The sequence below is a fragment of the Pimephales promelas genome, chromosome 3 (assembly GCF_988280905.1).
Source record: "Pimephales promelas chromosome 3, fPimPro1.hap1.1, whole genome shotgun sequence".
NCBI lineage: Eukaryota > Metazoa > Chordata > Actinopteri > Cypriniformes > Leuciscidae > Pimephales > Pimephales promelas.
The window spans coordinates 522,231-538,671 of NC_142771.1; the positions used below are offsets into that span (position 1 = coordinate 522,231).

At 41.6% G+C, this 16,441-nt stretch overlaps 1 protein-coding gene across 1 annotated transcript; it reads right to left on the reverse strand.

Annotated features, from left to right (window-relative positions):
- Positions 1-240: 240 nt before the first annotated feature.
- On the reverse strand, positions 241-9,919 carry LOC148981805 (uncharacterized). Its single transcript, XM_089129332.1, has 3 exons — positions 9,859-9,919; positions 820-1,134; positions 241-716 (listed from the first exon to the last, which is right to left on the reverse strand). Exons 1-3 carry the CDS (start codon positions 9,917-9,919, stop codon positions 241-243), a joined length of 852 nt encoding a protein of 283 aa, XP_088985458.1.
- Positions 9,920-16,441: the final 6,522 nt, after the last annotated feature.

Genomic DNA, 16,441 nt, shown 5'->3' on the forward strand with positions numbered 1-16,441 from the left:
ACAACTCCACAAACAGAATTACCAGCTTCACTTATTACTGACCAGACTGACTTTATTACTGTCATCCATTTAAAAACAACAGATGTTGATGATTTATTGAAAATGTTTGGTCACCATTGTGGTGATCAGTGTTTCCTTTAGTCGGGCAGTTTGACTCTTGGATTTTTATGTGAGTTTGTGGTCTTTGTAACATTGTTTACTGAAACACATCATTTATTGCAAAGAAAGGAACAAAGACTATCAGGTGATATTGGTTTTTAGCATCATAAAGTAGAATATACTAATCTTATTCCTGACCTGATTATATTTACCAACAATACTTTCTAGCTCTTCTAACACTGTTTCCTCACCTGAATACTTGACAGTGTATCTGACTGACGTCTGGACTTGATTTCCCTCAGTAAGCTGACATCTCCACTCTCTGTTGTCATCTTCATCCAGGAGTGTTGTAGTCAGAGTGATGATACAGTGATCTGGAGATGATGATGATGATGATGATATCTGATATCTGGAGTCTGTCTTCAGATCAACACCAGCCTGATTCACCCACAACAGCTCAACTCCCTCAGAACGAACCCGATAATCACAGGAGTATCTAGAATATGAATACAACTGACAGGAGAGAGTCACAGAGCGGCCTGGACTGATCTCAGTCTGTGAGGATGAAGATGAAGATGATGATGATGATGATGATGATGATGATGATGATGAAGACACTGAAACTGAACACAAGACACAAATCACAGACTCTTCAATCATCATCTGAGTTTAAAGGGAGAATCTGCTCTTTTTATATTGAACACATAATCATAAACTCACCATGAAGAACATGCAGAAAAACATAAGCATCAGGTCCTTGTTGTTCTCCGTTCACATTTAGTTGGCAGCTGTATAATCCATAATCATCTACTGTGACGTTCTTGATGTTCAGAGAGCAGTCAGACTCCAGACTCAGTCTCTCATGTCTCTCTGTGTCTTTATTCTTTATCCCTCCAGTAATCAGTTTAACCCATGAATCTCTGAATCTGTTATAGTAGAACCATGATGTTGATTTGCAGTCAGAAAGAGTTTTATTACAGGACAGAGAGACATCTACACCAGAACTGATGAACACATGATCCGCTCTACTGGTTCCTGAAACACAGTATATCTCAGTGATCATGATGATATAAACAGAAGTATTAAATGATGATATTTGTCCTCTCGACTGCATCTGAGAGTGTTAAAGCTCTGTTGTAAAGCTGCCCAGTTTCGGCTGAGTTTGGATCGCTCTTTGAGTTGTAGATACACCCGTGCGCTTACTTTTCTCATCGACTCTCTCCCGCAGAACGTAATTACGATGTCGGTAATCGCGAACTGCTTGCCATCCGCCTGGCTTTGGGGGAATGGTGACAGTGGTCAGAGGGCTCCACCATCCCTTTTATTGTCTGGACTGACCATCGTAATTTGGAATATATCCGTTCTGCTAGAGTTTGAATGCGCGTTATTGTGAACTTTTACTTCTAAAGTGTTTGAAAACTCAGAAGCGAAAACCAGGAGACTCGGAAGTATCTTTTTAAGCCGTGTTCTTCATTGCTGTTGCATTGCTGTAGTCTGCTTCATCCAAAAATCTGACTAAAGGCAAAATACTTTGTGTTCATATACCTTACAAGGGGGAGGGGTTACATAGAGGTGTAGACACTCTGAAACAAAGCATGTAAATGAGGCACAGGATTCAGCTCGTTACCGGAAATTCCCCATCCCTGATCTCATCAGCATCACAGTGTCATGTATAGATGGTAATCCAATCAGACTCATTGTATCACCCACACCTTCACATTATCATAGAGTTTAATGGGGAGGGGTTACATCGAGGGGGAGACACTCTGAGCATAACTATTCAGATTGAGTCTGGGGCTTCCAGAGCCATTAAAACAGTCTGTCTTTGAGTTGACCTCGAGAGCTTCTTAAAATATACTAGGCCGTATTTCTGTTCAAGGAAGCTGTTCTTCAGTCCTGTTAGTATGCTGGATTGAAAGATTATTATTATTACATTTTTTTATTTTTTTGAAGAGTGGGAGTTTAAGTTTTAGACATTAAAAAATGTGTTCATGCTGAAGACTAAAATTTCATCTTTTAATATTATTTCATTATTAAATATTATGTATCTGTATTATTATTCGTTATTAGTTTTATGATCACTGTATTATCCTTTTGGAGTTTCAAAAAGCATGAGTTAAAAGCATGAGGAACATATGTCAGGGGAAAGCTATATATTGCTCAGAGAGTTATGTGTGCCATGTAACATGTTCACTCAGCATAAATGTTTCCACTGATGCAAGTGTACCACAGATGTACACAACAAGGAAAGTAGCGCACGTATGACATATACGTTCTAAGTTGAGAAGCTCAGAGCAACATGTTTGTTACCTTACAAGGAAGCTGTAAGACTGTGTGATGTATAAAAACTCAATGTCACATTGTACCACCCTTAGAGAAACATGTAGGCATGACCGGGTGAGAGGGTAGAGGAACATGGAGAAACGCATAGACCAGGCATGAACACAACATCTTGAAGTTTCTCTCCTGACATATATAATATATAATAAAACTTTCTTGGCAAGATAACTGGTGTCCGGTCCCGTAAATTGAATAATAACGGGGAAACACAAGAGGCTTTAATTCCAAGTCTACATTTGGCGTCACGAACAGGATAGCATTCAGGCATTTGTCTCAATCATTCAAGGTAAGACTTTTTCCTATTCTAAAAAATAATTTGAAGTCTGCCTGATGATTGGACATTGACTGAAACTGCTTAAAAGAACTGTGTTGTTTAAAGTACCAGTTGTTTTGCCAATGAATATATGTCAGAAAAAGGAAAATAATTTAAATAGTTTGAATTTGATGTGGCTTATTTGAGTTGCTCTGTTCAGTAAACCTCTGAAATATTGAATGATGCTGGGGAAGTCTTTTTCATTTTTGAAAAGACTTTAGGAAAAGTGGATCTTTTTTAGAAAAAAGACCATTTAGTCAAATATTTGGAATAGCAGTAAAGCAATTTAGCAATTTGCTTGGCATGACTGGAAGGTGGTTGGAATATGGCGAGACTGTAAAAACTGATGGCAGATTAATCTCTAAAATATTTCCAACACACCGAAGAATCGTTTTAGAAAACGAGGATAGTGTGTCAAAGCGGTGATTTATAGCGGTTTAAGGTGGCAGGTCTGTGCTATAGGACGCACAGGATTCCGTATTTAGAAATACAGGCGCCCTAAAATTTTAAACACGCTGATTGAGCCCTTAGAAGATGGGTATCAATGGAAATAGGAGCTAGAATTGTGTGTTTTTTCGATTTTGACAATAAGCTGTTCAGTATTGAGAGGAAGAGGTTGATCTGAGAGCAACTTCAAATAAACTAAATAAAATTTAAAAATAAAAAATAGAGCAAACAAATACACAAAGAAAACAAATTATTAGAGTTAACTTTGTTTTTTTTTTTGTTTTTTTTTCCTTTCCCCTTCTTTGTTCTTTGAGTTATAAGAGAAGGCGAAAGGGAGAGAAGGAGAGAAGCAGAGAGAGAGGGAGAAGCAGAGGGACCCCCCCCCTTGGAATTCACGCACAGTAGATATACATCCACACACACACACACACTCACTCCCAAAATATCCCTGCTGTTTGAGTGCACAGTCACAGAGTGACAAATAATTTGCAATGGCAGAAAGTGGTCTTAACAGCCGAACAATTGCTGATTGGTATTTAAAAAGAAAACAGAAAAAGCAAGCTAAGCTTTTGAAAAAAGGACTGGATGTTAATGCATCTTTGGATGTGCAGCTAAGCTGGTTTGATTCGCAAAAAGACTCCATCAAGTCAAAAGCATTTCCAATACTGGCAGCTCATTGGATTGTGAAACAAGGTGGAATCTTCTGTGGCATTGATAGATGTCCAGCCCCACTTTTTGAAGCAATGAAGCCTCAACTTGAAGCATTTCACAAACTGAACAAAATTATGTCTATTAACTGTTCAGATAAAGAAAACACAACCAATGACAATTCATTTGATCCAGATTGGACAAATATAATAACTGAAGCTGAAAAGAGATATTCACAAGCACCAGTGAAATCTGCAACCACTGTAACGCCTCCTCCTTACAACCCAATGTATCCAGTTTTGCCTGAACAATGTACAAGTTCCTCTAAACCACTGACACAGCCTCAAGCTTTGAGATCAAATGGTCCAGTTGACAAAATGTATATTGCATCTGCACAAGCAGCTCCAATAATAACAAGATCTAAAACAGTTCATCCCAACAGAGACATGCTGCGCTGTACACCAGCTTGTAATTATGGATCCGACTGGGGTGATGAGACAAGAGATGACGACATGATCACAATTGACAAGATCGGTCCTGAACTTTCTTCACCAGTAATTAAAAAGGAAGGATCTGAATTAATGACAGAAGAGAGACCATTCACTCCAGGTGAACGACAAGCCATTCTCACAGCCTTGCCTCCTCTGAAGAGAAAAGATCCGAACACAGAGTTTTGGCGAGAATTAGACTCTCTTGTCGAAGCACATCAAATGACACTACGAGACATTCACACCATTGTGAAAGCTAAAATCCCAAGAGACAGATGGGAACGCTTGCCAGCTTCAATAACAACTGCCCAATGGATAGATTTGTGGGTTGATGACCAGGGACGACCCCTGGGTCTTTGGCAAGCCTTAGATGTATTCCGAAGAGAAATCCAGGAAATTTTGGGCAGTGGTAAAATTCCCTTCACATTAGTGACACTGATTAAGCAAAAGGATGATGAATCTCCAGATGAGTATGCTCTACGTAAGTGGAACGCTTATGAGAGATGGGCTCTCTGTGCTAAGAAACAACCTGACAGAGATGATGTACAGTTCATTGACACACTTGTGGATGGACTTGGCCCAAAATACCAACAAGCCTTATCACTTGGAGTCAACCCAGGTGAGACATTTGACCAAATCATGCAATGGGCTGGCCGTTTGGAGATGGCTATGAGGTCAAACCAAGAAGAAGGAAACAAGCCATACCGAAGAGGAGTGGCGACAGCTCAATACAACAAAGACACAAAGAATAAGATGGTTTTCTGCAGCAATTGTGGAAAACGTGGACACGTTAGACGAGATTGCTGGGCTAAAGGAGGTGGAGCAGAAGGTCAAGGTCCATCATTTAAACAGGTCAGTACCAAAGACCATAATGAAAATTCTCAAGAGAAGACGTTGACTGAAGCACAAGTCCGTCAGCTCATTGAGGGAATTATGCGTCCGCAATAGGAATTAGCGGCCCCCTGTATTAGTAAGAAAAAAGACAATCGCCTTTTCGTTAATGCATTAATAGGGGGCCACCCATGTGATGTTTTGGTTGACACAGGCGCCTCAATTTCAATAACAGATTTGAACCTACCTACAACAGAGGAAACTATGGAAGTTGAAGGTGTTGGAGGTGGTATCACAAAATTTCGCAAAAGTATTCAAGTTCCACTGCAAATACATGAAGATGAAGTCTTATGGACATCTTTTTGGGTGGGACCGAATTCACAAGGAAGCCTAATTGGCATGTACATTCTTCCATTGTTAAACATGATCATATTCACTGACAGTCGTCATATCGCCACAACTGCTGGGATAATACCACACGAAGATCGCACATGTAATCTAAGGTCTGTTGGTGCAGCAAAACCGATTATCAGGAACTGGACAAAAGATGGTGTGTGGGGTCTTCTATGCAGTTTGTATCCAGATGTTTGGGCTAAACACAAACTGGATTGTGGTAAAGCCAACATTGACCCCATTGTTATTGAGGGACCGACACATGCCCCTCATAAACAATACCCTATCAGACCTGAAGCAAGACAAGCCGTAGAGGAGATAGTGGCTGACTTGGAAGCTGAAGGTATCATCAGACAAACGTCATCTACCACTAATAGTCCTGTCTGGCCTGTCAAGAAATCAGATAACTCATGGCGATTAACCATTGATTATACAAGACTTAACAGTGTAACACCAAAACCGCATCCTATTGTAGCCAATCCTGCCACTATTCTGAATGATATTCCAGGAAATGCTAAAATTTTTACGGTACTGGATGTACTGTCTGCTTTCTGGTCTATACCTATAGACAAAAGATCTCAAGAGAAATTAGCCTTTACAGTAGGCGCAAAACAATATGTTTGGAACAGACTCCCACAAGGTCTTAATATTTCTCCTGTTGTATTTCATAGAGCTTTGAACCAGTTCTTAACGGAGCAAAAAGCTGAAATTGAGAAATCAGGAAGTGTCTGCCTCCAATATGTTGATGACTTGTTGATTGCAAGCCCAGATGAAAGAAGCCATATATTTGCTCTGAATGTTGTCCTACAAGCCCTTAGGAAAGGGGGATTTAAAGTTAACCCCGACAAAGCACAGCTGGCCAAATCCAAAGTTATCTATTTGGGCCAAGAAATATCTATGGAGGGAAGGAGAATGACAACAGAGCGTGTAGAAGCATTACGACATCTTCCAAAACCTCTAACAGTTACAGGAATGCGGAAGGTGATGGGACTTTTCAACTATTGTCGTCAGTATATACCCGATTTTGCTAGCATCACCAGCCCTCTCATTGACCTGTACAAGGGAGGAAAGCCGGGAGTGGAACAGATTAACTGGACACCAGAAGCTGAGGAAGCGTTTACTTCTATGAAAGAAAAACTGACTTCAGCTCCAGCTTTGGGACTTCCCGATGGACGATTGCCGTTTCATTTGTGGACCAGTGTAGGAGATGAGACGTATTCAGCAGTACTGTGTCAAAAACCAGGTGATCGATACAGACCAGTTGGATACTTTTCCACAAAGATTCCTGTCACTATGATTGGGCAACCACGATGTATACAAGCTCTCGATGGTGCCACATGGGCAGTGGATGCTGTTGAGAATCTGATAGGAGCACAAACTATCATATTGCACACTCCACACAGTATAGTGACATTGTTGAACAACACAAACATCAAAACCATAACCGATGCAAGAAGAGCAAAATGGGAAGCTACTTTGTTGAACAAGGATTTGAGAGTGGAAATCATCAGAGACACGTCTCTTAACCCTGCAACAATGATGCTGGAACCACATGAGGGAATACCACATGAGTGTGTAAAACAAGTAGAAGAAGATAGCCTTGGTCCTGTTAATCCAATCCCTCTTGAAAATCCAGACAAGGAGTTATGGGTCGATGGATCCAGTTACTATGTTGATGGAAAACGACACACTGGATGGGCTGTAGTGCAAGCTGATGGAACTGTTGTGAAGAAAGGAGCTCTTCCTGGCAAACTTTCAGCACAAGTAGCCGAGCTCATAGCACTTACAGAAGCTCTTGAATTATCTGAAGGAGAACGAGTCAACATCTATACAGATAGTCGATATGCTTTTGGTGTGGTCCATGACTACCTTGCCCTGTGGAAGAGACGTGGACTCATCACCAGTAGTGGGAGGGAAATACAACATGCTTCCATAATTCGTCGCTTAATTACAGCATGTCACTTACCCAGAGAAGCAGCCGTGATCAAAGTAAAATCACATCAATCTGACAAGTCCAAAGAAACTCAAGGAAACACGGCAGCAGATGCAGCAGCTAGAGAAGCAGCTCTACTCCATCCTACTCCTGTTACCCTGGTAAAGGAAAATACCAAGGATAATCCTGAGCTCCATCTTCTGTCATATCAATTGGAGACAGATGAAGAGAAAGAACAATGGATAAAAGCGGGAGCGAAAGAGGATGATCAAGGAATCTGGAGAATTCCAACAGGACAAGTAGTGATGCCTATCGGAACAAGAAGAGAACTAATGCAGCTGTATCATGGAAAAGTGCATGCTGGAGCAAAAGCAATGAAAACTCAAATCAGTGAAACTTGGTGGTGGCCAAGAATGATGAGAGACATTGATGATTATTGTAGGAGATGTTTGATATGCCTCAAAGCAAATGAGGGAAAATCTGTAAAGGTGCGAATGTCACATGCACCTAGACCAACAGGTCCGTGGACACATCTCCAAATTGATTTCACAGGACCTTTGTCACCTAGTGGAGGGTATCAATATATACTTGTAATCATGGACAATAATAAGAAAGCGCGAGAAGCTCAACAGCAATGGGATGAAAAACACACCACTACTGACATTCCACACATTCCCGAGATAGGCAGTTTTGTTATGATCAAACAAATTGCTAGGAAGGGTTTAGAGCCTAGATGGGAAGGACCATCTAAGGAGTATGAGATACTCTTAACATACAAGTGTTTGTCTCAAAGGGAAGGGTGTAGGAACAGATAGATGGTATCATTGGTCACAAGTTAAACCTTGCTTAGTGAATAAACAAACTGTTGAGACTGAGCAATGTTCATCGATTAGTTTTAAAGATTGGGAACAAATAAGTGATGCTAACTATTTTTCTGCTTCCATTTCAGGAATCAATTCCATTGACATTTATTAAAGATGGTTGCAAGTTATTATGTATTCCTTACAAAACATTACCTCACAAACAATGAACACCCGCTTACTGATTCTCAACCCCAAGGGATAGGACCCTTTTACATCAACGTTTATTTTAATTTCTTATTTTGGCTCGGAACTGGGGGATTTAAGATTTAATTAGTTAACGAGTTAATTAATTAATGAGTCCAGGCACGAGCAGAAGAATTATTAGTTTTTTCTTTTCTTAGATGATTGGGGTTTATTTTAAATACATACACATAGATATTAAAACACACATAGTATACGGGGACATAACACGGGTTGGGGTTTTGTTCTTTTTGTTCTTTTGTTCTTTGTTTTTGTTTTTTCCTTTTCTGTTTCTATTCTTCTGTTCGTTCTGTCTATTTTCTTGGTCTGCTATTTCTTCTCCTCACTATCACTTCTATAGGTTGGCCACCTGGGGATGATGGTGTGGAACTTATGGCGCCATAGTTCCAGTGGAGGGAGATGAAGACTAAAATTTCATCTTTTAATATTATTTCATTATTAAATATTATGTATCTGTATTATTATTCTTTATTAGTTTTATGATCACTGTATTATCCTTTTGGAGTTTCAAAAAGCATGAGTTAAAAGCATGAGGAACATATGTCAGGGGAAAGCTATATATTGCTCAGAGAGTTATGTGTGCCATGTAACACGTTCACTCAGCATAAATGTTTCCACTGATGCAAGTGTACCACAGATGTACACAACAAGGAAAGTAGCGCACGTATGACATATACGTTCTAAGTTGAGAAGCTCAGAGCAACATGTTTGTTACCTTACAAGGAAGCTGTAAGACTGTGTGATGTATAAAAACTCAATGTCACATTGTACCACCCTTAGAGAAACATGTAGGCATGACCGGGTGAGAGGGTAGAGGAACATGGAGAAACGCATAGACCAGGCATGAACACAACATCTTGAAGTTTCTCTCCTGACATATATAATATATAATAAAACTTTCTTGGCAAGATAACTGGTGTCCGGTCCCGTAAATTGAATAATAACGGGGAAACACAAGAGGCTTTAATTCCAAGTCTACAATGCACATTATACCTCTGTGCTGAATATTGTTTAAGATTTCACATGACTGTTTACCGGGAATAAAATGTGACTCATATTATGAAGTTCCCGGAAGTGCGGTGGTTGTTGTTAGAGCACGAACGAGGTGGTGTAACGTTTGGTGTTGACGAATAAACGGATGATCGATTCTCAAGTGGATCTTTTTGTAGAACGTGTGTGTATCAATACACAACTCTGAGATCACAACGTGAATGTGTGCAAGAATAAACTGAGCATGTTCAAATCAACTCTTTCCAGACTAATTCCACTAAATGTGTTTAGAGAAAATACAGATTTCTTTACCTGTGAGAAGTGAAGAGAGAATGATCAGTCCCAGCAGACACAGATCACACTGATCAGACATTTCTGCTTCTGTCCGTCTTCCTCTTCATTAGATATAGTGACAGCTCTTCCTCTTCATTATATATAGTTACAGCTCCTCCTTTAATCATCATCAGCTCCTCCTGTGGTTATTGACTTCCTCTCATCTGATCAACTGTTTACATCCGTTGCTATAGTGACACTATGTCAGTCCATGACAGTGAAGTGTTGCTCTGTGTGTGTGTGTGTGTGTGTGTTGTGAGAAGTGCATTTCCTGTTAATGTCACTGGCTCAACACACATCTGATCTGGGGTACATTTCCCGACATCATCGTTAGCCAACTATGGTCACAAGTTGGTCGCAAATTCCATTGAACTCTATTGGTAATGACAGGACTTGCGACCATATTTGGCTAACGATGCTTTCGGGAAATGCACCCCTGAGCAGTTTATTGGCTACTTTTGCACAGAGGAGCATTACTGTTATTTTGTCCTGTTCTTGTACTCAATCTTTTGATCCAGAAATACTTAAAGTATACTACATAAAATGAACTTGAAATATACTTCTTTCACTGTCAAGCAGACTTTGCGTTTTTACCGTTTAAACGGGAACGCGGCGGTGGAGCGTTTTTAAGATTTCCACTCTGGACGGTGGTTTCACTTTTTTACAGTTTTCACCCGCGAGCGTTCTCGTGTAAACAGGGCCTTAAAAGTATTCTACAGTTGTAGTACTATAAGAGAAAGAGATAAAACATCAGATTAAAGTAAAAGACGATCAAATGTTCAGGAGGGAATCGAGATTTACAGCTTTACTGTGCTGTGAGTGAATGAGTGAATGGGACTCTATGGGGCTAGACGGCTAAATGCGTCTCTTTCACCCGATTGCCGTTGAGAAATCTCAGATTTGATCGTAGGTTTTGCGAGTTCAACATGGGTTATAGGTCGAAAGTTGAATGAACGAGTTCTTATGTCCTTTTCATTTCTTACAGCTTGAGTTGTTGTTGCCCATAACACGCTAGCATTCTGCTGATTGGTCAGTGAAGGACTGATTACGACCAGAGACACCGCTTACACACTTTTATTTTCTGGTAGACGGCTGCGTTGACCTTGGACCTCAGAAAACACAGTGTACCGACACCAGCAGATGACATGGCCAGACCATCACTGACTGTGGAGACTACACTGGAGCCTGGATTCTGTGCCGCTCCTCTTCCTCCAGACTCGGACCTTGATTTGCAAAGGTAATGCAGAATTTACTTTCATCAGAGAACATGACTCTGGCCCACTCGGCAGCGGTCCAGTCCTTCTGTCTTCAGCCCAGGCGAGGCGCTTCTGCCGCTGTGTCTTGTTCAAGAGTGGCTGGACACGAGGAGTGCGAGAGCTGAAGCCCATGTCTGGCGTACGTCTGTGTGTGCTGGTTCCTGAAGAACTGACTCCAGTTGATCCTTCCTCCCGCCCAGAATTGAGGAAACTTTGGGCTTGTCCTCTGAGGGTCCCCTGAGCTCATAAGTTCAGGTCTCTCGACTCTTAGATTATTGAGGCCATCCTCAACTCCAGAGCTCCACGAGGAAACTCGACACCTTGAACTGGGGATTGTTCACTGGTTCGGAGAGCACCAGCTGGACCCAGTTATCTGCCCTGTGGTTGCAGTGCTGGAGTTCCCGCAGGTCTATCCCCCTCCACACTAAAGGTGTACATGGCGGCCTTAGCTGCTGGCCACGTATCCTTGGGGAGACACCCTGTAGTACGTTTCCTTTGCGGTACTGTGAGGCGTCTGACCAAGACACTAGGAGTACGGCTGCCTCAAAGGCTATGAGTTGGATCTAGGCTCCACTCCGGGGTCTAGGGTGCTTGCTTCTTAGTGTGCGCAATGACTTCACACAGAGCAGGCATTTGCTGGTCTCGACCCAGCTTGAGTTCCCTTGAAAGGGAGCGTCTCAGGTTATGACTGTAACCCTGGTTCCCTAAGAGGGAACGAGACGCTGCGTCGCCCGCCATACTCCCTGCATGCATGTGATCGACTTGCTTCGGCCTATCAGAACCTTCACCTCCTTGACTGGTCTCATCCCTACGTGATCTCAGACTATCCAAACAGTCTGATTAGGCCCAAACTCGAGAAACCATGTGTCCACTAAAGAGCAGATGAGACAGATCCCCAACTCTCTAGACCGATACCAGAACCAGCAGAACCAGTCTATAAACTCATCAACTGTGTTCAGAGATGATCACGGCTCTATTCTGGTCAAACTGTGAGTCATGTTTCCCAGACCTCAACAGTGAGATCACAGCTATAAAAACACTACGGAAATCACGTAAAGAGCACAGTCCACAGACACCTCGCTGTAAAGAGAAATCTATTTATTATTATAATTCTCATCATGAGGCAATGGAGTTTGGCCAAATATTCCTTAAAGTTAAACTAAACTAAAATAATCGTTAATGGAACCCAACATATTTTATTACAGTTCCCATCCCTAATCATTAATAATATTCAGAGGCTGCTTAGAGAGATCGAACAATAAACTAACCCGCTTCAGTCTAAGGGAGAGGCGCTACACGTGTATATGTTAAAGTATCATCAACTGTAACTGCCTCTGTCGCCAATTTATTTCTGTATTAGCACTTTTACTATTTTCGTTTCTTCTGAATTTAATGTTAACAGCAAGACGGAACTAATTATTGGTTCCGCCCGGAGGTTTCCGGCCGGGCGCTTTTGAGCGACGCACTGAGAAAAACATTACCGCGAAAGAGACTGATGTATCCGCTGTTATCGTGTTTAAGTGCATAAGTTTACAAGAAAATAGGCAGAAAGAAGATACAGAAGATCTGAAAGAATGTTTTAGCACCTCCATGTGATAAGCAGCAATGAGGTTTGTTGACCGTTCATTTTGCTGTGATGGTGTTTGTGTTTACATATGTTTTCATGTGTATTTTTTGTGATGTAACGTTATAACATATAAGATGTCTAACGTTAGCTGTATATGGCCTTGATTATGACACAATATTTGTGAGACATGCATATAGCATTATTTTTTTTGTTTATTTACATTTTCTTTCTTCATCTTCAACCAGTTCTCACGGGTTGACCAGCATTAAAGCCCTGTATTCTAAACAAGACCTCTTGCCTCATGTCTGTCACTGGAGGAGCTACAGTGAGAACTCATCTGCTCTGCATGAGTAGATGAGGAAGACAGTACCAAAGAGCCGTAATCCATGGACAAGAAGGGACATCTCTACACCCAAGACCGTGCATCTGCCCCTGACATTTACGCATCCGCAGCATCCACAGAAGAATCCAGGTGCCTTTCCACGAATCCGGATGAAGTTAAGAAGCTTAAATATTTCCCACAAGAGACTGTGACACATCCCTTTTTTGCCGTCATATTCATACGGTATAATTGCGTGCATGTTTAAGTGTTAACTAAGCTGCAATTAAGAGACTTGAAATGAAAATATTCTGCACAAAAGACTGAATTTTGCATTTTTGTAGAATAACAAGATATAGATTTGTGTGAAATAGATCTGAAAATATTTCTAAAAACTAATACTAGTAGTAGAAAGTTTAGAAATGTGAATAGCTAAAGAGAAGTGAATCACTTAGCCTTTTGCCAAATTACATTTAACCCAAAATTAAGTGCACCAAGTAACAATGTCAGAGCCTAGTCATACATCTAGCAGAAAGCAGGTTAGTGCAGGAAAAAATATAGAGCAACAGTGCATAGACATGCAACTACAGGCCACTAAAGGCACAAGAGCTGATGACCACACTTCCTCACAAGAACCACGAAGAAGCCAAAGAGTCTGAAAATTAACGGAAAAGGGCCAAGAGCTGTACAGTGAGCAAATAAGAAGATTTGCTCACCGTTTCTCTGTGAGTTATGAGGAGTGGAAGGCTATCGCTAAGGACACCAAGCAAGCCCTGAGTGGACAATGCTCTAAAAACCTGCTACATGAATACATCAGCAAAGTAAGCATGGCCTCAAAGAATCTGAACACTGCTTATGAAGAGTTGAGGCACATAGACAACCCTGACCAAGACACACGTCGCAGAATTGACACCTGTGATGCAGTAACCAGGAAGATCATCCAAAGCGCAAAGGATCGTTTGGAGACAGCAGATAACGGTGGAGGAAATGAAGAACAAGGCCACAGGGCGACATCGTCTATATTCAAGTCTGCAGCCTCAGACAAGATAAGTGTCAAATCCCAATTCACTAAGTCCTCTCATGCTCAAGGCAGCTCCAGACATTCAAGTCGGATTTCTGCAAGCAGACAAGATGCCGCTGCTGAAGTTGCTGCCAATGAAGCTACTCTAGAAGTACTACTAGAACAAGAGTGTTGCATTGAGGAATTGGAAAGGCTTGAAGCTGAAGCTGCAGAGAGACAAAAGGTGCTAGATGCAAAGCGCAGACAACTGGAGCGACTAGAGACAATTAAAAAGTTAAAAGCTGCTAAGGCACGTCAGCGAGTGTATGATCAGAGTGAGTGCTCAGATGACGAAATAAGCAGTCTACTCCATCACAGTGTCTGTATTAAGGGAAGGGAAGAAGCGAAACATGAAAATAATCCGTTGCAGCACCATTCCTCACCACAAGACTGGGCACACTCAAAGCAAGATGAAAGTACAGCAGCTCTTGTGAGAGCACTTGCAGAGTCCATCAGTGCAGGTCGTCTTCCTATACCTGAACCAACAATATTCAGTGGCGACCCACTCAGATTCAATGACTGGAAGGTTTCGTTTCAGACACTCATTGATCGAAAAAACATTCCAACTGAAGAAAAGATATATTACTTGCGAAAGTATGTGGGTGGACCTGCTAAAAAGGCTATAGAGAGCTACTTCCTGCTTGGTTCAGAGTCAGCCTATCATGCAGCTTGGAGGATCCTCGAAGAAAGATATGGGAATCCTTTCCTCATAGCCAAAGCCTTCAGAGACAAGCTGGAGGGATGGCCCAAGATAAGCTCCAAATGCAGTATTGAACTTCAAGAGTTTGTTGATTTCCTTCGGAGCTGTGAGGCTGCTATGACTCAGATCACAGGCCTCAATGTACTCAATGACTGCAATGAGAACCAGAAGTTACTTGCAAAACTTCCAGACTGGCTGACCTCGAGATGGAACAGAAAGGTAATAGAAGTGGAGGAAGAAAGTCACGCATTTCCAAACTTCCAGCAATTTGTAGAGTTTCTCACACGTGAAGCTAAGATTGCAAATAACCCTATAACATCTTTCCATGCTCTGAAACCTGCTGAAGATAAGCAGATCAAGGTTTTAAAGAACAGAGCTGTAGGAGCTAAAGTACTAGCAACTAACTCAGATGAAAGGGCTTCCTCCACAAGCTGTTTCTTTTGTGAGAAGTCAGGACACAGTCTACACAAGTGTTGGAAGTTTATGGATAAGACCATCTCTGAGCGAATCAAGTTTGTTCAAGGGATGAAGTTGTGCTTTGGCTGTCTGAAGCCTGGCCATCGCTCAAAAGAGTGTGAAAGTAGGAAGATCTGCGATACCTGTGAGAAAGGACATCCAACCTGCTTACACGATAATCGCAGCAAAAAAAGAGGAATGTCAACAAGGACTGGTAGGGAAATGGAGCATGACAAGTCAAGAGAAGGAACAACAGATCGCTCACAAGAAAAGATGACAAGAACACCACGCGAGGTAACGTCTAACAGAGTTATCCAGAACGTTAAAAGTACCCATACATCCTCAGTCATTCCTGTGTGGCTGTCAACTACAAGTAAGCCAAGTCATGAAGTTCTTGTGTACGCTCTCCTCGATACTCAGAGTGACACAACCTTCATCCTTGAAGAGACAGTTAAGGTGCTTCACACTAAAATTGAACCAGTCCAGTTAAAGCTCTCCACAATGACTTCAAGAAATACAGTGGTGCCTAGCACAAAGCTGACTGGTCTACAAATAAGAGGATTCTACTCGGATAAGGTAATCTCTCTGCCAGTAACTTACTCAAGAGAATTCATCCCTGCAAACAGAGATCATATTCCCACACCAGAGACTGCCAAGTCATGGTCTCACCTTGAGCACATTGCAGATGAAATTGCTCCTCTACAAAGCTGTGACATCGGCCTACTAATTGGCTACAACTGCCCTCAAGCTCTTGTACCAAGACAAGTGGTTGCTGGAGAAGAAAGTGAGCCCTTTGCTCAGAGAACAGACCTGGGTTGGAGTATAGTTGGTTATGGCAACCCATGTCTTGACTTTGGAGATGCCTTTGGAACAAGTCATCAGGTCATTGTGAAGCAAGTGATATCAGTTCTTCCAAAGCTCCCAAGCGAAGTGCACTATGTCTGTAGAACACAGATCAAGGAAGTAATCCTTCCTACAGATGTCATCAAGGTGTTAGAATCTGATTTCGTAGAAAGGGCTTCGGAAGACGAACACCTTTCTCAAGAGGATCTTCAGTTCATGTCAATCATGAAAAGCGGCATCAGACTCAAGGAGGACGGGCACTATGAAATGCCACTTCCCTTCAAGAAAGAAAGACCAAACTTACCAGACAACAAGATATGTGGCATCCACCGTCTCAGATGTCTGGAGAAAAGGTTAAAGG